Below are 23,274 nucleotides of genomic sequence, written 5' to 3'. Positions count from 1 at the left end.
CCCAAAGCAATCTATAGATTCAATGCAATCCCCATCAAAACACCAACGAGCCCTGGCCGGTTTGGCTCAGCGGTTAGAGCGTCGGCCTGCGGTCCTGAGAGACCCTGGTTCGGTTCCCACTAAGGGCGCATACCTTGGTTGCAGTTTGTCCCTGGCCCTGGTTGGTTGTGCGGGTGGCAGCCACTCGATGTGTCCCTTCACATCGATGTTTCTCTCTCTCTCTCTCTTTCTCTGTTCCTCTCTCTCCTTCCCACTCTTCCTGAACAAAAAATGGAAAAATGTCCTCGGGTGAGGATAAAAAAAAAACAAAAAAACACCAACGACATACTACACGGAACTGAAACAAATACTTCAAAAGTTCATATGGAACCAAATCAGACTTCGACTGGCCACAGCCATCTTGAAAAAGAAGAACAAAGTAGGTGGGATCACATTACCAGATTTCAGGTTATACTACAAAGCCACTGTAATCAAAACAGCCTGGTACTAACACAAGAACAAGCATATAGACCAGTGAAACAGAACAGAGAATCCAGAAATGGACCCAAGGCTATATGCTCAATTAGTATTTGACAAAGGTGGCAAGAGCATACATTGGAGTAAAGACAGCTTCTTTAATAAATGGTGTTGGGAAAATTGGACAGCTACATGCAAAAAAAATGAAACTAGACCATCAACTTATACCCTACACAAGAATAAACTCAAAATGGATAAAAGAATTAAATGTGACTCATGAATCCACAAAAATCCTAGAAGAAACTGTAGGCAACAAGATTTCAGACATCATGCGCAGCAGAATTTTCACTGATATCACCTAAGGCAACAGAAACAAAGGAGAAAATGAAAACATGGGACTACATCACACTCAAAAGCTTCTGCAAAGCAAAAAATACAATCATCAAAATGAAAAAACAACACTGCATGAGAGAGCATAATTGTCAATGATATGTCAGATAAGGGGTTAATTTTCAAAATATAGAGTGCTCATACAACTCAACAAAAGGAAGACGAAGAACCCAATTAAAAAATGGGCAGAGGAACTAAATAGACACCTCCCCAAACAGGACATACAAATGGCTAAGAGACATATGAAGAAATGCTCAACATCACTAATCATCAGAGAGATGCAAATTAAAACAACAATGAGGTATCGCTTTACACCTGGCAGAATGGCCGCCATCAACAAATCATCAAACAACAAGTGTTGGCGAGGGTGTGGAGAAAAGGGGACTCTAGTACACTGCTGATGGGAATGCAGACTGGTTCAGCCACTATGAAAACAATATGGTGTTACCTCAAAAAATTAAAAATTGAACTTCCATTTGACCCAGTGATCTCACTTCCAGGACTATACCCTAAGAAGCCTGAAACACCAATCAGAAAGAATATATATACCCCCATGTTTGTAGCAGCACTATTTACACTAGCTAAGATCTTGAAACAGCCCAAATGTCCATAAGTAGAGGAATGAATAAAAAAGCTGTGGTACATATACACAATGGAGTACTATGCAACTGTAAGAAAGAAAGATCTCCTATCCTTTGAGATGACATGGAGGGACCTGGGAAGTGTCATCCTAAGCGAAACAAGCCAAACAGAGAAAGACAAGTATCATATGATCTCACCTTTTGTGGAATATAATGAACATAACAGTCTGAGGAATGGGGTAGTCCGAGAAACGTGGAAGTGGGGTACAGACTGACTATCCCCAGAAGAGGTGGTGGGGACGAGAGATAAACCACAGAACTTATATGCATGTATTCATGAACAATGGACATGGACAACAAAGAGGGCAGGGAGGGTGGGGGAGGGGAGAATCAGTGGGGGGAAAAGGAGAAACCCCTGTAACAAAAATAATTTATTTAAATTTAAAAAATAAAATAAAAGAAAGAAAGTATAAGAAAAAATGATAAGGCAATATGAAAATAAAGAATAGGCATCTATGTACAAAAAACAAATGGAACTTAGAAAAAATGAAATGTTCATATAAAGTAAGTGAGTTTGTGCCGGGACGGTGTGAATCAGTGGCTAAGAGTCGACCCATGCACCAAGAGGTCGCTGATTCAATTCCTATTCAGGGCACATGACGAAGTTGTGGGCCAGATCCCCACTAGGTGGCATGTAGGAAGTGGCCAATCAATTTTCTCTTTCATCAATGTTTCTCCTTCTCCCTTCCTCTCCCTCTAAAATCAATAAAGAACAAAAAAATTTAAGTAAGTGAGTGTATAGGTTAAACAGAATATTAAACACTGTGGAAAAGAACATTACTGCACTAAAGAAAAATCAGAAGAAATTGCCCTGAATGCAGCCCAGAAAAAAAATATGACTAAGAACAGAGACTCTTAGATTAAAATAAAAATATCATATTCAGATATATACTGTTTGCAAGACATATCCGTAAAACATGACACAGAAAGACAAAGTAAATGGATGGAAATGATATCCCAGGCAATACTAAGCAAAAGAAACCTAACATTAATTTTCAGACAAAATAGACTTCAGGATAAAGGCATTAATAGGGAGAAAGATTATCATCACATAATGTTCAAAGGAATAATTCATCACAATGATATGTTGAAAGATTCAGGAAAATCTATTAAACCATGAGAATTAATTCAATTTGGCAAAGTTGCTGGATTTAAAAATTAGTATATAAAAATAAAAACATTACTGTATGTGAAATTAAAAAGACAAATTAAAATGAAGTACTAAAATATTATTTAAAATAGCAATGAAAACTAAAAAGTGCCTAAGAATAAATCTAACAAAAGATATACAAGATGTTTGAGAAGAGGGAAAGTGTAAACTTTATTGAAGAATAAAATATACCTGAATAAATGAGGTGTTATTATGCTTATGAATGGGAAGACTCAAAATCCTAAGATGCCATTTCTTGCCAAAGTAATTAAAAAATTAACCAAATGGGAATTCCGGTCAAGATGGCAGCGTAGATAAACTCAGTATCGCGTCCTCCCACAACCACATCAAAGTTACAACTAAACTACAGAACAACCATCATTCAAAACTGCCTAAAATCAAGCTGAATGGAAGTCCTACAACTATGAAACTAAAGCAACTGCCACATGGAGACTAGTAGAAGGGGCAGAGCCTCCACAGGCTGGTCCCACACCCACCTGTGGCAGATAAAAATCAGGAGGACACCTCAGCTGGAAAGGTCCTCCCTGAAGAGTGAGGGGTCCCTGTCCCAGACCAGATGACCTGCTCAGGGTTCCAGTGCCAGGAAGAGAAATCCCCATAACTTCTGGCTGAAAAACCAGCAGGAACTGAGGCTCAGGGAAGCTGACATGGCTAGAGCCCCAGGCAGCTCCTTAAAGGGCCGCGCACAGACTTATCAGACTCACTCCCTCTAAGCTTGGAGGGGAGGCAGCTCGAGGGGCACCAGAGACATACAGGGAAGAACTGAGCTGTTTGGCACTGGAGCGAGGGCTGGAAAGGGAGCTTTCTCCAGGACAAACGTGCTGTCAGAGGCCTTTGTTCCTTTGGTGAGCCCTTCCCTGGGGCGGCAGACAGCCACCATATCTGGGACTCCAGCAACCTGGCTCCCACTGGTAGCCTCACCCTGGTGATTCTCTGAGGCCCCGCCCCACCCAACTTTCAGGCCCACCCAAGCTGTTGCCACTTGCTTAACCATAGGATTGGCCTGTCTTGGATCCTGCTTCAGGTTTTCCTAAATTCTTTCAAACAAGCAGCATCTGGTCTCAGATAGCCCCACACTTCTCTTTAAGTAATACACTGAAACAAACACAGGGAGGCAGCCAAAATGAGGAGACAAAGAAACAGGTCCCAAATGAAAGAACAGAACAAAACCCCAAGAAAAGAACTAAGCGAAATGGAGATAAGCAACCTAATAGATGCTGAGTTCAAAATACTGCTTATACGGATGCTCAATTAACTTAGTGAGAACCTCAGTGAACTTAGGGAGGGCCTCAAGAGCATAAAAAGGACCAGTCAGAAATGATGGATGCACAGTCAGAAATGAAGGAGGCATTAACGGAAATAAAAAATAATTTACACAGATTCAATAGTAGAGTACGTAAATCCAAGAAGCAAACCATCGATTTGGAATATAAGGAAGCAAAAAATGCCCAATCAAAACAGCAAAAAGAAAAAAGATTCCCAAAAAATGAGGATAGTGTAAGGAGCCTCTGGGACAACTTCAAGCATGCCAACATTCACATCTTGGGGGTGCCAGAAGGAGAAGAGCAAGAACAAGAAATTGGAAACCTGTTTGAAACAATAATGGCAGAAAACTTTCCTAACTTGGTGAAGGAAACAGACATACAAGTCCAGGAAGCACAGAAAGTCCCAGATAAGATGAACCCCAGAGGCCCACACCAAGACACATCATCATCAAAATGCAAAGGTTCAAGACAAAGAGAAGATCTTAAAAGCAGCAAGAGAAAAGCAGTTAGTTACCTACAAGAGAGTTCCCATTAGGCTGTCAGCTGATTTCTCAAAAGAAACTTTTCAGCCCAGAAGGGAGTGGCAAGAAATATTCAGAGTGAAAGGCAAGAACCTACAACCAAGATTACTCTATCCTGCAAAGCTGTCATTTAGAATGGATGGCCATATAAAGAGTTTCCCAGACAAGAAAAAGTTAAAGGAGTTCATCACCACCAAACCATTATTATATGAAATAATGAAGGGGCTTTTTGAAGAAAAAGATAAAATATATGAACAAAGAAAATGGCAATGAATACATATCTATCAACAATGGAATGTACAAACAAAATGAACAGGTAGAACAAATATTCTCATAGATACAGAGAACACTTTGTTGGTTGTCAGATGGGAGGGGGGTTGGGGGAATGGGTGAAAAAGGTGAAGGGATTAAGAAGTACAAATTCATTGCTAGACTGACAAACCTCAAAGGGAAAGGGGTGGGGGGAGGGGGTGGGAAGAAATAAACCAAAGAACTTATATGCATAACCAATGGACACAGACAATAGTGTGGGAGAAGGCGGGAGTGGGGCAAGGGTGGGGAGGAGGGGGTCAATGGGGGAAAAATGTGGAACATCTGTAATACATTTTACATCCAACAATAAAGATTTAAAAAAAAAAAAAAAAGCCATTGTGGGAGGCCTTGTATAATGGTAAGCTCTTCAATAATGAGAGGGAATAGAAGGGGCAACAGAAAAGAAGTGACACATTATACTCATGGCCCTCTGTGGGGCAAGAGTGCCTACAGAAAGTGGCTAGATGACACAGCTGCACCTGTTTATTTGTACCCTTAGGTTACTGTTTTCCAAAAGGTACATAAGATAGTTTTAAGTGGCACATATATAAACTTTACATTTTTGATAGTTTTATATTTAATATATTCATATATAGATTCTGTTTGTGGCAAGTGATACTAATCTCCATTTTTTTCTTTAAAAAATTAACCATGAAATATTTCAATCATACAGAAAAATCCCGGAAAGTAAAATATAATCCTCTCCTTTCACATATACTATAATACATGGTAACATTTTGCCTTGCTTATTTTAGGTATCTTTGTGAGGAAACAATGTTAACAGACACACCCAAAGCTTCCTCTCAACAGTCCTCCCCCTTGCTCCTGCTTAGGAGGTAGCTGTCTTCCTAAAGTTGCTACGTAATATAGCTCTTTTGCTACATATATGTAACTAATATGATTTTCTATACTTTATCTAAATTGCATCAGACTGTATATACTTTTGCAAGTTGATTTTTCCCTTTTTGAGACTTATACAACTGGATACAAGTAGGCTTCATTCATTCATTTTAACCAGTGCCAGTTGTCTGGTCAAAATTCTTTGTATTATAATAGATCAGTTTATTAAATCATTCCGCCATTATTTATCCTACCCATTCCAGAGACATTAGTTTTTTCCACTTCTTTGCTGCCAACACCAATTCTGCAATGGAAATGCTTGTACATATTTCTTATAGTGATGTGTGAAATTTTCTCTAGGATATACTTCTAAAAATACATGTGCTTAGTGTGGGGTATATGCATTTTAAATGTTACTAGATATTACAAATTGTGCTTCAAAGAGTTGTACCAAACTTATACTCTAATCAATGGTGTGTAAGGCTTCCCATTTTGCCACATTCTGTATCACTCATGGGGTTATGTGATAAATTTTTGCAAATCTGTGTAAAATGAGAAAACATTGCTATTAAATTTGCATTTCTAAGTATCTTTATTGGCTGTTGATTGTTTTCTTCTTGTAAGAATTGCCTGCATGTATCCTGTGCTCATTTTTAAATTTGGTTTTCCTACTGATTCTATTTTAATTGTTCTGTGTTTTGTTTTGTTTTCCTGTTAATCCTCACCCAAGGATACTTTCCCATTGATTTTTAGATAAAGTGGAAGAAACAGGGGGGGAAAGGGAGAGAGACACCACACAAGTCGGATTGGTTGCCTCCTGCACAACCCAGACTAGGGCTGAGAGTCAAAACCGCAACCCAGGTATGTACCCTTGACCTGGAATCAAACCTGCAACCCTCTGGTCCAGGGACCGATTCTCTAACTGCTGAGCCAAACCAGCCAGGGTGGTTTTCCTATTGATTTGTAGGTGTTCTTTATATAACCAATACTAATTCTTTGTTGACCGTATTTATTTCAATACCTTTTTGTAGTCTGTGGGACATTTTTTCACTTTATACAATAATTTATTTGTTGTAAGATAATATAAAAGTTATGGATTTTGCCTTTATGGTTTTATTTTTGTCTTTTCTAAGAATTTCTTTCTTATGCCAATATTATTTATTTATTTATTTATTTATTTATTAAAAATGAGGACACTTTTCCATTTTTTTGTTCAGATAGAGTGGGAGGAAGAGAGAGAGAGAGAAAGATCAACGTAATGACTACATTAAACTCAAAAGCTTCTGCACAGCAAAAAGTACAATCATCAAAATGAAAAGGCAACCCAATGTAAGGGAGAGCATAATTGCCAGTGATAGATAAGAGGTTAATTTCCAATATATAGAGAGTACTCATACAACTCCACACAAGGAAGACAAAGAACCCAATTAAAAAATGGGCAGAGGAACTAAATAGACACCTCTCCAAATAGAACATACAATTGGCTAAGAAACATATGAAGAAATGCTCAACATCATTAATCATCAGAGAGATGCAAATTAAAACAACAATGAGGTATCACCTCACATCTGGCAGAATGGTCGCCATCAACAAAGCATCAATCAACAAATATTGGCGAGGGTGTGGAGAAAAGGGGACTCTAGTACACTGCTGATGGGAATGCAGACTGGTGCAGCCACCATGAAAACAATATGGTGTTACCTCAAAAAATTAAAAATTGATCTTCCATTTGGCCCAGTAATCCCACTTCTATGAATATACCCCAAGAAGCCTGAAACACCGATCAGAAAGAATATATATACCCCCATGTTTGTAGAAGCACTATTTACACTAGCTAAGATCTTGAAACAGCCCAAGTGTCCATCAGTAGAGGAATGGATAAAAAAGCTGTGGTACATATACACAATGCAGTACTATGCAGCTGTAAGAAAGAAAGATCTGTTATCCTTTGAGGTGACATGAAGGGACTTGGAAAGTATTATCCTCAGCAGAACAAGCCAAACAGAGAAAGAGAAATATCACATGATCTCACTTTTTTGTGGAATATAATGAACATAACAGTTTGAGGAACGGGGTAGTCCGAGAAACGTGGAAGTGGGGTACAGACTGACAATCCCCAGAAGAGGGGGTGGTGGGGGAGAGATAAACCACAGAACTTATATGCATGTATGCATGAACAATGGACATGGACAACAATGCTGGGGACAGGGTGGGGAGAGGGGGAGGCAGGAATCAGTGGGGGGAAAAGGAGAAACATCTTTAACCAAAATAAATTAATTAATTTTAAAAAAAACATTATCGACGTGAAAGGAACACATCAAATGGCTGCCTCCCCCACGACCCAACCAGAGCTGGGGATAAACTGCAACTGAGGTACGTGCCCTTAGCAGCAACCGTACCCAGGTCTCTCTGGACCACAGACCGACACTCTAATCGCTGAGGCAAACCAGCAAGGGCCAATATCATATTTTAAAAAAATAATTAAAGCTTTGATATTCACATTTAGGCCTTTAATCCATCCCACCTGGAATTTACTTTTGTATATGAGAATGAGGTCTGACCTTAATCATTTTCCAAATGAGAACTAATTGCCTATGTGCAACTGGTTTATCTTATTTCAGTTAATTTGTAATGTCACTTCTTTTATATACCAAGTCCCCCTGTATATATGGGATTGATTCTAGATTCCTTTCTATTTTCTAATCCAAGTGTCAACACCAAACTGTGTATTACCATTTTATAGTAAGAATCTAGTAGTGCAAGTTACTCCTATCGTTCTACTTCAGAACTATCTTGGCTATCTTCAGACTTGTTTGCATATTACTTTTAGAATTAGTTTGCCAAATTCCATGAGAACCCATCTGGTTAATTTGTGTGTGATTTTTTAAAAAATCTTTATTTTTGAATGTATTACAGATGTTCCTCATTTTTCCCCCATTGACCCCCTCCTCCCCACCCCCGCCCCCCTCCCGCCTTTTCCCACACTATTGTCTGTGTCCATTGGTTATGCATATAAGTTCTTTGGTTTATTTCTTCCCAACCCCTAAACCCCTTCCCTTTGAGGTCTGTCAATCTAGCAATGAATTTGTACTTCTTAATCCCTTCACCTTTTTCACCCATTCTCCTAACATCCCTCCTATCTGGCAACCAACAAAATGTTCTCTGTATCTATGAGAATATTTGTTCTACCTGTTCATTTTGTTTGTACATTCCATTGTTGATAGATATGTATTCATTGCCATTTTCTTTGTTCATATATTTTATCTTTTTCTTCAAAAAGCCCCTTCATTATTTCATATAATAATGGTTTGGTGGTGATGAACTCCTTTAACTTTTTCTTGTCTGGGAAACTCTTTATATGGCCATCCATTCTAAATGACAGCTTTGCAGGATAGAGTAATCTTGGTTGTAGGTTCTTGCCTTTCACTCTGAATATTTCTTGCCACTCCCTTCTGGGCTGAAAAGTTTCTTTTGAGAAATCAGCTGACAGCCTAATGGGAACTCTCTTGTAGGTAACTAACTGCTTTTCTCTTGCTGCTTTTAAGATCTTCTCTTTGTCTTGAACCTTTGCATTTTGATGATGATGTGTCTTGGTGTGGGCCTCTGGGGTTCATCTTATTTGGGACTTTCTGTGCTTCCTGGACTTGTATGTCTGTTTCCTTCACCAAGTTAGGAAAGTTTTCTGCCATTATTGTTTCAAACAGGTTTTCAATTTCTTGTTCTTGCTCTTCTCCTTCTGGCACCCCCAAGATGTGAATGTTGGCATGCTTGAAGTTGTCCCAGAGGCTCCTTACACTATCCTCATTTTTTGGGAATCTTTTTTCTTTTTGCTGTTTTGATTGGGCATTTTTTGCTTCCTTATATTCCAAATCGATGGTTTGCTTCTTGGATTTACGTACTCTACTATTGAATCTGTGTAAATTATTTTTTATTTCCGTTAATGCCTCCTTCATTTTTGACTGTGCATCCATCATTTCTGACTGGTCCTTTTTATGCTCTTGAGGCCCTCCCTAAGTTCACTGAGGTTCTCACTAAGTTAATTGAGCATCCGTATAAGCAGTATTTTGAACTCAGCATCTATTAGGTTGCTTATCTCCATTTCGCTTAGTTCTTTTCTTGGGGTTTTGTTCTGTTCTTTCATTTGGGACCTGTTTCTTTGTCTCCTCATTTTGGCTGCCTCCCTGTGTTTGTTTCAGTGTATTACTTAAAGAGAAGTGTGGGGCTATCTGAGACCAGATGCTGCTTGTTTGAAAGAATTTAGGAAAACCTGAAGCAGGATCCAAGATAGGCCAATCCTATGGTTAAGCAAGTGGCAACAGCTTGGGTGGGCCTGAAAGTTGGGTGGGGCGGGGCCTCAGAGAATCACCAGGGTGAGGCTACCAGTGGGAGCCAGGTTGCTGGAGTCCCAGATATGGTGGCTGTCTGCCGCCCCAGGGAAGGGCTCACCAAAGGAACAAAGGCCTCTGACAGCACGTTTGTCCTGGAGAAAGCTCCCTTTCCAGCCCTCGCTCCAGTGCCAAACAGCTCAGTTCTTCCCTGTATGTCTCTGGTGCCCCTCGAGCTGCCTCCCCTCCAAGCTTAGAGGGAGTGAGTCCGATAAGTCTGTGCACGGGCCCTTTAAGGAGCTGCCTGGGGCTCCAGCCCTGTCAGCTTCCCTGAGCCTCAGTTCCTGCTGGTTTTTCCAGCCAGTTATGGGGACTTCTCTTCCTGGCACTGGAACCCTGAGCGGTGCACCTGGTGTGGGACGGGGACCCCTCACTCTTCAGGAAGGACCTTCCCAGCCGAGGTATCCTCCTAATTTTTATCTGCCACACTTGAGTGTGGAACCACCTCTGCTGCTGCCCCTCCTACCAGTCTGGATGTGGCTGCTGCTTTAATTTCGTAGTTGTAGGACTTCCATTCAGCTTGATTTCAGGCGGTTTTGAATGATGGTTGTTCTGTAGTTTAGTTGTAACTTTGATGTGGTTATGGGAGGACGCGATACCGCGTTTACCTACGCCGCCATCTTGACCGGAAGTCTCCACAAACAATGGCTTTTTATATAATATTTTCCAAATTAGATACTATCAGTCATGTATAATGATTACCTGAATCATTAAGACCAGATTAAAGCATGTTCATTATCTTCTGTTGGGCAAAGTAGAGGAATATATTGTATTTCTTATACAGATTTATATCACAAAACAGTCACACAAAAAAGGTAATGTGAAAAATGATTTATATGAAACATTTCTCAATAATGTCAGATTAAGTATTACTATAAATAACTAGTTGTTTAAAATGCTTATAACAAATTACAATAAATTTATTTTTTAAATATATTTTGGACCCACTTTGCAAGTTTTTTACTACTTGATAGTAACTTCCTGTTTAGCACATGGTTCTGCATGTTATATAGCTCTGAGAAGCAGTATTATGAGCAGAGATTCAGCTGTCACACTGCCTAGGTTTGAATCCTCATCTGCCAGTTGCCAACTGTATGACCTTGGGCAGGCTACTTAATCTCTCTGTGCCTACATCAACTCATAAATAAAATGGAAATTATAATAGCTCCTTCCTTTTACAATCAATGAGAAAACTGCCTGGTGCCTAAGTGTTTTTATAAATGTTAGCTCATATTATAATATAATATATATTGATTTTGATTCTTCACTTGTTTAGTAAATCTTATTTTGTTCTACTAAGTGAAGGGTTTTAGATACTGAGTTAAATCTTTCTAAATCAGAATCTTGTTATTATTTCAAGTTTTGCTTAGCAGATTTTTGAAGAGGAACATTCTATTTTACTTATACTATAATTTGTTTATAAGTATCTAAGTGACCTAACAATACCAGTGGAGTTATTTATGTTTGAAAACAATGATCTGGAAACAGTGTGAATAAACCTGATTTTTGTAAATATCTGTGCCCTTATTCAAGTGTATTTGAGTTGATCAATCTTTATCTGACTAGATTCTTTGCTGCGTCATTCTTTCTAGGATAGGATGTTATTTTTAGTAATGGATCATTATTCTTCCTCTTTATCTGGGATTGTGTCTTCCTGGCACACATTAAAGGCAAATGTGAAGATCTCTTCTGATGCATTATTTAGAAAATCAGAAGCTGAAGTTGGTTTATATTAAATACAGTTGTATTTAGATAATAAGGATGCAGGATCTATACAGGCAACATTTTTTGCAGGGTAAAGACTTTGCCATTTTTATCACTTTGGGTCATTTTAATGGTGAAAGCACCTGATTTTTGTTTTATTTTTTTTCCATCATAATTTATTACCCCTATACCCTCTTCCACCTCCTCCCACCCCCTCCCCCCAAAAATCACTACACTGTTTTCCATGTCCATGAGTTCTTTCTTTTTTTTTTTTCTTTTTTGCTCAATCACTCCATGACCCCCGCCCACCCTCCACCCTACCCAGAGCTGTCAGCCTGTTCTCTATGAATCTGTCTCAATTTTGCTTGTTAGTTCAGTTTGTTTATTAGATTCCACATATGGGTGAAATCATATGATACATGTCTTTCTCTGTCTGGCTTATTTCATTTAGCATAAATTATTATTTCATTTTTTGAAATAATTTATTAAATGAAATAAAATAATTGATAATAAAGTGAATAAAATGAAATAATTTATTATTTCATTTATTATTCCAGGTCCATCCATGCTGTCACAAATGGTAAAATTTTCTTCTTTTTTACAACTGAGTAATATTTCATTGTGTAAATGTACCATAGCTGTTTTATCTATTGACAGACACTTGGGCTGCTTCCTAATCTTGGGTATTGTAAATAATACTGCAATGAATATACTGGTGCATATATTCTTCCAAATTAGTGTTTTGGGTTTCTTCAGATAAATTTTCATAAATGGAATCTCTGGGTCAAAAAGCAGCTCCATTTTTAATTTTTTGAGGTAATTTCATACTGCTTTCCACAGAGGCTGTACAATCTGCATTCCCAGCAACAGTGCACGAGGGTTTCCTTTTCTCCACATCTTGCCTACACTTGCTGTTTGTTGATTTATTGATGATAGCCATTCTGACAGAGCCGATATCTCACTGCAGTTTTAATTTGCATTCCTCTGACAATTAGTGACGGTGAGCATCTTTCCATATGTCTATTGACCATCTGTATGTCCTCTTTCAAGAAGTGTTTATTCAAGTTCTTTGCCTATTTTTTAATTGGATTGTGTCTGTGTGTTGAGTTTTATAAGTCCTTTAAAAATTTTGGATATTAAGCCCTTATCAGATGTATTGTGAATATGTTCCCCCATTCACTGGGTTGTATTTTCGTTTTGTTGATGGTTTTCTTTGCTGTGCAAAAACTATTTAGTTTGATATAGTGCCATTTTTTAATTTTGTAGATATATCAAAAAAAAATATTACTACAAGAAATATCCCAGATTTTACTGCCTATGTTTTCTTCTAAGATTTTTATGATTTTGAGTCTAACATTTAAGTCTTTAATTCATTTTGAGTTTATTCTTGTGTGTGGTCCAGTTTGTTTGTTTTGTTTTGCATACAGTCGTCCCTCGTTTATCGCGGTTAATCCATTCCACACACTAGCGGTTGCACCTGGCGTTGAAGGATTCCTGGGGTGCTCGAATACATAGGCCTACAGTCCATACGTACAGTCATTTTACTTTTTTTTTTTTTTTGTACAGATAGAGTGGGAGGGAGAGAGAGGAAGGGAGAGAGAGTGAGAAACATCGACGTGAAGGGACACATCAAGTGGCTGCCACCCGCATGACCACCAGGGCCGGGGACAAACTGCAACCGAAGTACGTGCCCTTAGCGGGAACTGAACCCGGGTCTCTCCGGACTGCAGGCTGACGCTCTAACCGCTGAGCCAAACTGGCCAGGGCATAAAGTTCTTTTTTTTTTTAATCCTCACTCGAGGACATTTTTCCATTTTTTGTTCAGATAGAGCAGGAGGGAGAGAGAGGAAGAGAGAGAGAGAGAAACATCAATGTGAAGGGACACATCGAGTGGCTGCCACCCGCATGACCAACCAGGGCCGGGGACAAACTGCAACCGAGGTACGTGCCCTTAGTGGGAACCGAACCCGGGTCTTTCTGTACCGCAGGCCGACGCTCCAACCGCTGAGCCAAACCGGCCAGGGCCATTTTACTTTTAATTGTAATACAGAAGTGTATAATTGACTCAGACAACCGAGCACATGCTGTATCATTTTCACTGTCTGGAACAACTTTTTAATGAATATATTTGAAAAAAACTGCGATAGAGTGAAGCCACAAAAGTCAAAGCACAAAGTGGCGAGGGATGACTGTATACCTGTCCAACTGTAGAACACTGTTTTTTTACTGTATATACTATATTTAACCCAATGAATGTTTTTGCCTCCTTCATCAAATATTGACTATAAAGGCATGGGTTTATTTCTGGGCCGTCTATTCTGTTCCATTGGTCTATATGTCTGTTTTTATGCCAATACCATGCTGTTTTGATTACCATGCCTTGGTGTTAGGTAGCATGATTCCTTCAACTTTGTTCTTCTTAGGATCACTGTTGATTGGGGTCTTTTGTGGTTCTGTATAAATTTTTTGAATATTTGTTCTAGTTCTATGAAATACACCATTGGAATCTTGATAGGAATTGCATTGCATCTGTACATTGCTTTGGGTAGTATGAGCATTTTAATGATGGCATTCTTTCTATCCTTGAACACAGTATATGCTTCCACTTATTTGTACCTTCTTCAATTTATTTCTTCAGTATCTTGTAATTTTATGAGTACAGGTCTTATACATCCTTGGTTAAATTTATTCCTAGGTATTTTATTCTTTTTGAAGCAATTGTGAATGGGATTGTTTTCTTAGTTTCCCTTTCTGAAGTTCATTGTTGGTGTGTAAAAATACAACTGATTTCTGGATATTTATTTTGATCCTGCTACTTTACTGAATCCATTTATCAAGTATAGTAGTGTTTTGGTGAAATCTTTAGGGTTTTCATATACAGTATCATGTCACTGCAAATAATGACAGACTTACTTCCTCCTTTCTAATTTGGATGTCTTTTATTTCTTATTCCTGTCTGATTGCTATGGTATGACTTCCAGTACTATGTTGAATAAGAATGGTGAAAATGGACATCTCTGTCTTTTTCCTGATCTTAAGGAACACTTGTAGCTTTTGCCCATTGACTATGATGTTGGTTATGGATTTGTCATATATGGCCTTTGTTACATAGAGGTATGTTCCCTCTATTCTCACTTTGCTAAGATATTTTATCGAAAATAGGTGCTGGATTTTGTCTAATGCTTTTTCTATATCTACTGATATGATCATGTGGTTTTCATCCTCTATTTTATTTATGTGGTGTCTCATGTTTATTGATTTGCAGATATTGTACCAACCATGCATCCCACTTGATCATGGTGAATGGTGAATGGTCTTTTTAATGTATTGCAGAGAGAGAGAGAGAGAGAGAGAGAAACATCAGTGTGAAAGTTAAACATTGATTGGCTGTCTTGTACATGCCCACCTTCCTACCCCCAAAGATTGTCATCTCCTAGTCCAGTTGTTAATTTCTTTAACTCTTAATCTTTCTTTTAAAAAAAATATATTTGTATTTATTTTAGAGAGAGGATAGGAAAGGGAGGGAGGGAGAGAGAGAGAGCGAGAGAGAGAGAGAGAGAGAGAGAAATATTGGTGTATGAGAGAAACATCAATTGGCTGCCTCCTACATGCCCCCTACTGGGATCAAACCTGCAACCCAGACATGTGCCCTGACCAGGAATCAAAGCCACAACCATCTGATGTATGAAACAATGTTCAATCTACTGAGCCACACTGGCCAGGGCTCTTAATCATTCTTTATGTAGTTCATGATGTAATTATAACTTGAGAGTCCAAATAATAAATTGTTCTTTTTTTCTTTTATTTTTCTGGATGATTTTAGATGATATTTATTAAGGTTTTAGATTTTGTGGTAAAACATCTAAAAGAGGGAGGACTGAAGGATATGGCAAAGGAAGGAAGGAACTGAGCAAAAATAGTGTTTCAGAAGTTTAGAGGTTTGAAGAGTAAATTGCCCTAAGGGATTGTCCCCTTCCCATAGCTAAAGGGTTTGGACTCCTTTTACCCCACATTAGTCAATGACTATAGGCCACCGACACCTATGGGGTTAAATATCCATGTTGAAGACCTTCCCTTATTTCCTAGACCTCTTCAATTCCAATCGTTATTGTCTCTATGTTCCTCAGTCACTTAACAGCCACATGTAGAGCTATTTCACTAATATGATTTCAAACTTCAAAACTGTCTCTTATAAACCCCCACTTCCTGCCACTTCTCTCTTTCTCCCACCAAACCTGCCTTCACCTTCACAATGACCTCAAGTCCTTCTTCCCATTCCCTCTTTACTCCTCTGTGGACTCCCTGAGTAGCACTTACTTCCAAAGCCAGCCTTCCCTGCATGACCGACAATGTCATTCAAGCCCCCACTCTTCATTTAAGCCACATTGACACACAAACCCCCTCATTGTTTCACACCCATGATTCATTTGCACAGATTGTTTCCTCCAAGTGAAATGCTAGTTTCACCTTCTTGGCCTGACAGACTTCTACCCACCTTTCAAAAACTATGCAAAATGTTACTTCATCTGTGAAGATTACTTCGCGTAGCCAGACTAAGGAACCTGAAGTAGGCATTTGCTGACTGGGGGCTTCCCATCATCCATTTTACCTTTCTCACCATCACAATTTTATTTTAATCAATTAGGTCTTCCCCAGTAGATACATTCTGAGGAATATAACAAGAAGCCTTGTCGTCCCTAACTAGACCCAACAGATTTGTCCACTGTGGAGTCTGGAACAGAGAGGGAAAAGACTTAAAAAGATTGAACTGTAGTCTATCCCCATAGTAGCATCTGTCTCTCTGCTTCCAGGGGTTCTTTGATTCCTGACCAACCCCAGTGATTCTATGAGCCTTCAACATCCTCCCAATAAGTTGCTTTTACTTAAGTTGATCAGATGAGGTTTGTGTTATTTACAAACAAGAAGGCTCCTATACTCCCATAGTGCCTTATTACATAATGCATACCACATGGCATTGTAATTTTGGTAAACATGTCTATCTCCACTATCATGATGAGGCAGTGTCTTGATAATATATGTGAACACAATATCTAACACTATATCTAACACATGGTAAGTGTTCAATTCATGCTGACTGAATGAATGCGTAAATGTATGAATGACAGAGAACAAATTATCTCCAGCTCTCCTCTGAAGCAAGCAAGTGGAACTTTTTGTAAAGATTTGTTTCTAGTCATTATAAACAAGAAGAGTCTGCATGAATTCCAAAAGGACAAGTGATAGGGATTAAGGAATAGACTTGATTAGGGAAATTTAGTTGAAGGGACAGCATGAGAAGGCATAGGGTCCCAGTTCTCCCATCATCCCTCAGAGAGGTGAGCTGGGTCCAGGGATTGCGGCACTATGGAAAGTGTACCAGCTACACTGCCTACTTAGAGTACAATCATGAAAAAAAAATAGCCTTCTCAGAAGTGAGCAACTTGGGCATCTAGCTGCCTGGGAAAGTCAGATGTCTAGCACTGGGAAACCTTAGGGGCCCATGGGAAATTGCAGTCCCTCCTGCATTTAGAATGTAGCCACTGATCTGACAGAAAGTTGAGTTTGGGTGCACTCCTTCGCATGGGGAGAATGGGAAGCTTGTTTTTCATGTGATATGGAGTTGGCATCTTTATTAGTTTGCTAGAGCTGCCGTAACAAAATACAATAGGCCAGGTGGCTTAAACAGCATAAATTTGTTTTCTCACAGTTCTAGAGGCCAAAAGTCTATGATTAGCAGGGTTGATTTCATTCTATAGCTTAAATTCTTGGCTTATAGATGACCATCTCTGAGGGCTTCCAACTCATGTAGATCCTTTACATCAATTCAGGATGTTCTCAAATCATTTCCTGACTGTGCTTTCCCTAAATTTGGAAATCATTAATCCATAAATAAGAAATTAAAGTATTGTCAAGATAGCTTTATCTGATAATTTAGCCTTCTTGTAGTAAAAAAAACTTGTATGTTGATAGGAGTAATTACTATTGCAAACACAGATTAGTAGGCTTTTCCCATTCATTTTCCTTCTTAATCATGAGTATGGATGACATATAACTCAAAGCAGAAATTAGATGCTAAAATGTCTGGTATTACTAAATTGATTAGATAATGTGAAGCACTCAATTGTGCATTAGCTTTAAATTTAAACATTAGTTTAAAATGTTTAAATTTTTAAAAGAAAGTGAACAACTCTGATAGCTTATCAAGAAGAAGAAAGACAAGAGCCACTTAAAAGTATTTTTTCTGTTAGTGAAGCATCAAATCCCATAATGCCCTCCTTTAAAATGGCTTCAAAAGAATTAATCTAATAAGAGGTTTCATTGAGTGTTGTAATGGACTTCAAGAGGCACTGTGAATTTGTTTAAGGGTGTCTGCGTATGTGTGTGTGTTGAAGTGGGATGGAGAACTCTAAAACTAGCCAACTTTTCCTACCTGTAAACTGGTGATAATGTTTTGAAATTGTGAAGTGTTATATAAGTTTGAGAAATATCATGATTGTAGCAGGTAAAATATTATTTATTTTCATTAAATTCTACTAAATTTACTCTGAGTCCCCATCTACAAAGCAAGGTATTATTGATATTCTTTCTGTACGTCTTCTCTAAGCCTCTAGGTGTGGCACACTTACTCTGCCCTCTTTTATTCTTGATGCTCATCCCCAACAGTTTGCATACAGTCTAGAAAGGTTCAGGAGAGGAGGAGGGATCCTTGGGAAAACCTAAATTTTTGCCTCCAATCTCAGGTGCACACCTCTCATCTTGGAGATGTCCATTGCCTATGTCCTTCCTTATGTCCTCTTGAAATCTTAGGCTCTGAGCTTTATGGTTCATGCTTTAATAAGAGAGTCTGAGAGCTGAGAGCCTGATGTCTAAGACCTGGCCACTAGGGTGTACCAGGCAAAGCTTCCTCTTAGAGATCTAGCCAGCTGCCTTCTACTTGTAGGACTTTGTATCTCTTTTCCAGGCTGGGAACATCTCTTTCCCTTCTATCAGAAGCATTTCTCTGTCTCTTCCACCCTCCAGACCCTTTCACAAAAGACAGGAAGGAGGGTACTTTTGTAAGCAGTTTCTACCTTCTTACCAAAAGTAAGGTGATTTTCTTGAAGTGCAGAGATTAAAAAATAAGGAGCACGCCTGGCCAGTGTGTCTTAGTGGACTGATGCCATCCATGGACTTAGAGATTCCAGTTCAATTGAGGGCACATGCCTAGGTTGCGGGCTCAATCCCAGGTAGGGGGTGTACAAGAGGCAGTTGATCAATGTTTCTTTCTCACATCAATGTTTCTATCTCTCTCTCTCCCTTCCTCTCTCTCTAAAAAAATCAATAAAAATATATTTAAAAAATAAGGAGCACAAAACTCAAGCTAATATGCCAGCACATTCTTTCTTTTTTTTTTTTTTTATCCTCATCCGAGGACATCTTTCCATTTTTTTGTTCAGATAGAGTGGGAGGGAGAGAAAGGAGAGAGAGAGAAAAACATCAACGTGAAAGGGATACATCGAGTGGCTGCCACCCGCACAACCCAACCAGGGCCAGGGACAAACTGCAACCGAGGTACATGCCCTTAGTGGGAACTGAACCCGGGTCTCTCTGGACTGCTGAGCCAAACTGGTCAGGGTGCCAGCACATTATTTTAAAATATAAAACACAGCCCTGGCCGGGGAAGGATGAGGATGAATGGGTGAGGATAAAATATATATATATGTATAACAAAAATAATGTTACGTTTCCTTGTTTTTCTATGTGTAGTGAAAAAGCAAGCAAAGAAAAATATCACAGATGAAGGAGATCAGCTGTTTAAGTTGGGCATCAAGATTCTCCAGCAGTCTAAAAGCCAAAAACAAAAAGAGTAAGTCTTTATCCAGTTAATAAGCCAACTTAACTGTTGAGAAAAAGAACAATCCAAATTTTAGTAGTTGTTAAAATGTTATTGAAATAACAAATTGCCTATGTCCTTTTGAAATCTTAGGCTCTGAGCTTTATGGTTCATGCTTAAATAAGGGAGTCTGCGAGCTGAGAGCCTGGTGTCTAAGACCTGGCCACTAGGGTATACCAGGCAAAGCTTCCTCTTGGAGGTCTAGTCGCCTGTCTTCTGCTTGTAGGACTTTGTATCTCTTCCAGGCTGGGAACATCTCTTTCCCTTCTACTATCAGAATCATTTCTCTGTATCTTCCACCCTCCAGACCGTTTCACAAAAGACAGGAAGGAGGAAGCTTATTTTCCCATAAGCTTTTGTTTTTGGTCGGATCAAATCATGTTTAAAGAATCCTAAAAATTTCCAGCATAAATAAATAGAACCATATGTGAAATTGTGGTTTCTATACATTAAGTAAAATACAGAATTAAGGCACTTATATGAGCATTCAGGTAAAAATATCTTTTAGCTTTTAATTAGATATTCCAAAGGAAATTAAATATGTATTATTTAAATTACAGTGATTGTTTTAGAATGATTTATTCTGCCTAACTAAACATTTGTTTCTGGTTTTAAAGCACTTTCCTATATGTGATTCCATTTTACCCACAGAACAGACTTAGGAGTTACGAAGAGCTTTCATTCTTCCCCAGTAAAAAGCTGAGAACAGAGAATCAAGGATGTTAAAGTGAGGTGATCACAAATACACAGCTGGGACGTGATGAAGCTGTGCACGTCCATTTTTTCACTTGTCTACTTTGTCTTCAGGGGAATCAGAAATATCATCTCCCCTCAGTAGAGGGCACAATTTGAGGTCATCCTTCAAGTCTTTAGTTAAAACTTTTGGATCAAATCCTAGCTCTACCATTTACTGGCCATGTGATCCGGGGCAAGTTATTTAACCTCCTTTTGCCCTGAATAATACAGTCAAAGTCTTAGAACAAAGACTGATGCACAGTAGCCAGGAAATAAGTATTTACTGTTTTTATCTCTAGTCTTCTAACCAGTAAGTAGAAAATGCAAAATAGGCGAAAACAAGTGTTCCTTGAACCAATAATAGAAAGAATGGGCTCTGAACTTCCAACAAAGAGACATCTTTTGTTCTCACACAAATTAAGCATACCTAATTATCCCTGGAGGAAGCATCCCAGAGCTGTATTAGACAGCCCTAGATAGGACAACAGCAGAGTCCATGAATTCTTTCTTAAAACTCAAAGTGAGAAGGGTGTAAGGGTATATATAGAGGATGGGGGCACTCAACTATGAACCTGGCTATAACAACATCAGCAACTTCCATTTATAAGCACCTATTCTCTGCTAATTAATGTTCTAGGCATTTATTTGTGTGATATTTTTTGCTTACCATTATATTGTTAAACATAAATTATTATCTCCAGTTTACAGAGTAGGAAATAGAAGGTCAAAAGGATTCTGTAATTCTTCCAAAGTCAAAAAGAAAGAAATAAGGGAGTTGGTTCTTTCATTCATTCACTCAGCTTCTTTGTATGTATCAGAGGAAATTTGTTGAACAAGTTAGTGTTATTAGAAATACAGATATTAATCAAGCATGTCAAGGAAGTACAAACTTATCTAAAGGAATCAAGAAGCTTCAGTGATAGCCCTGGCCTGTTTGGCCCAGTGGTTAGAGCATTGGCCCGTGGACCAAAGAGACCCAGGTTTGGTTCCCACTACAGTTTGTCCCTGGCCTCGGTTGGGGTCGTGTGGGTCACAATCAGTCGATATGTCTCTCTCACATTTGATGTTTCTCTCTCTCTCTCTTCCTTCCTCTCTCCCTCCCACTCTATCTGAAGATAAATGCAAAAAAATGTCCTCGGGATTTTTTAAAAAAAGAAGCTTCAGTGACAGCCAGGGTTAGCCGTCATTAAGAATTACTTCCCATGGAGCCTCACACCAAGTTTCTGATATGTTCTAGAGATACACTTAGCCTCCCCCTTCCCCAGAACCCACCTTAGCATCTAATACCAGATCCTTTAGAGATAATCCAGATACCTAATTGAACTTTCCTTTTTGATATGTTCATTTGTTCAGTTTCTCCTCTTGGGGATTGCAGCCCAGATCTTAGTCCTATCTAATTTACCAACAACTTTCTCCAGCCCTGAGTCCTGCGTCTAGTATTCCTTATATCACCTTGGACTTCCCTGACAAGGGACCTAGATATTCATCCCAAACACAGTGGGATTGGTTTCGCAGCCCATTGTTGCACCCAGAACCAATTGCAGCAGCAAGCCATGTAATAGAAGGGCTTTAGGAAGTCTGTATTCTGATGTCAAACCTATCCCTGGATGCCAGGCATTTGCATTCATTGACTTTGAGATCTTCTATCTTATTTGCTTTCTGTTTCCCAGAATCTCAGCTTGTTCTGACAATGTCTTGATTAACCTTCTGGCTTCTTTTTGTTTCATTGGAGTATGTTCTCTGTTTTGCCATCCAGAACACTAATGCCTACCTGGTTATCACTCAGTCCCATTCCTTTTTGTCCATTCTACTCTGCTCCAGCCTTTTACAAAAAGCAGGTTATTTTAACATCTGCATGGATGTTAAAGCTGAATCTCCTAATCCGTATGATCTAGTAGCAATGGTAGATGTGTGTGTTTATTCCTACATTTGAGTCAAATTCTTTTTTTCTTTTTTTTTATGAATTTTTATTTATTTTTTTGTTACAGATATTTTACCTTTTTACCCCATTGGCACCCCCCACCCCACCCCACTTCCGCCCTGTCCCCGGCTTAGTTGTCCATGTCCATTGGTCATGCATACATACATATAAGTTCTGTGGTTTATCTCTTCCCACCCCCCCAACCCCCATCACCTCTTCTGAGGGATGTCAGTCTGTGCCCTACTTCCATGTGTCTGGGTCTACTGTGTTCCTCAGACTGTTATGTTCATTATATTCCGTATATAAGTGAGATCATGTGGTATTTATCTTTTTCTGCTTGGCTTCTTTCACTTAGGATAATACTTTCCAGGTACCTCCATGTCGTCTCAAAAGATAAAAGATCTTTCTTTCTTACCGCTGCATAGTACTCCATTGTGTATATGTACCACAGCTTTTTTATCCATTCCTGACTGATGGACACTTGGGCTGTTTCCAGATCTTAGCTATTGTACATAGTGCTGCTATGAACATGGGGGTACATATATTCTTCCTGATTGGTGTTTCAGGCTTCTTAGGGTATATTTCCAGCAGTGGGATCACTGGGTCAAATGGGAATTCCATTTTTAATTTTTTGAGGTAACACCATATTGTTTTCCATAGCGGCTGCACCAGTCTGCATTCCCACCAGCAGTGTATTAGAGTCCCCTTTTCTCCACACCCTCGCCAACACTTGTTGTTTGATGATTTGTTGATGGCGGCCATTCTGACAGGTGTGAGGTGATACCTCATTGTTGTTTTAATTTGCATCTCTCTGATGATTAGTGATGTTGAGCATTTCTTCATATGTCTCTTGGCCATTTGTATGTCCTGTTTGGAGAGGTGTCTATTCAGCTCCTCTGCCCATTTTTTTAATTGGGTTCTTTGTCTTCCTTTTGTGGAGTTGTATGAGCACTCTATATATATTGGAAATTAACCCCTTATCTGATACATCATTGGCAATGATGTTCTCCCATACAGTGGGTTGCCTTTGCATTTTGATGATTGTTTCTTTTGCTGTGCA

The 23,274-nt window shown here is 39.0% G+C and overlaps 1 protein-coding gene across 1 annotated transcript in view; it reads left to right on the top strand.

Moving 5' to 3' along the window:
• SEL1L2 (SEL1L2 adaptor subunit of ERAD E3 ligase) overlaps nt 1-23,274 on the top strand; it is a 160,104-nt gene that overhangs the window by 68,600 nt on the left and 68,230 nt on the right. Inside the window, exons 3-4 of the mRNA XM_036244828.1 lie at nt 19,432-19,531; nt 19,684-19,686. Of these exons, the coding sequence (XP_036100721.1) occupies nt 19,432-19,531; nt 19,684-19,686 (103 nt within the window). The remainder of the gene's footprint in view (nt 1-19,431; nt 19,532-19,683; nt 19,687-23,274) is intronic.

The sequence above is a fragment of the Molossus molossus genome, unplaced genomic scaffold (assembly GCF_014108415.1).
Source record: "Molossus molossus isolate mMolMol1 unplaced genomic scaffold, mMolMol1.p scaffold_m16_p_6, whole genome shotgun sequence".
Taxonomy (NCBI): Eukaryota; Metazoa; Chordata; class Mammalia; order Chiroptera; family Molossidae; genus Molossus; species Molossus molossus.
The sequence above is the reverse complement of the archived record's forward strand: the minus strand, read 5'-3'. Positions and strand labels throughout refer to the sequence as shown.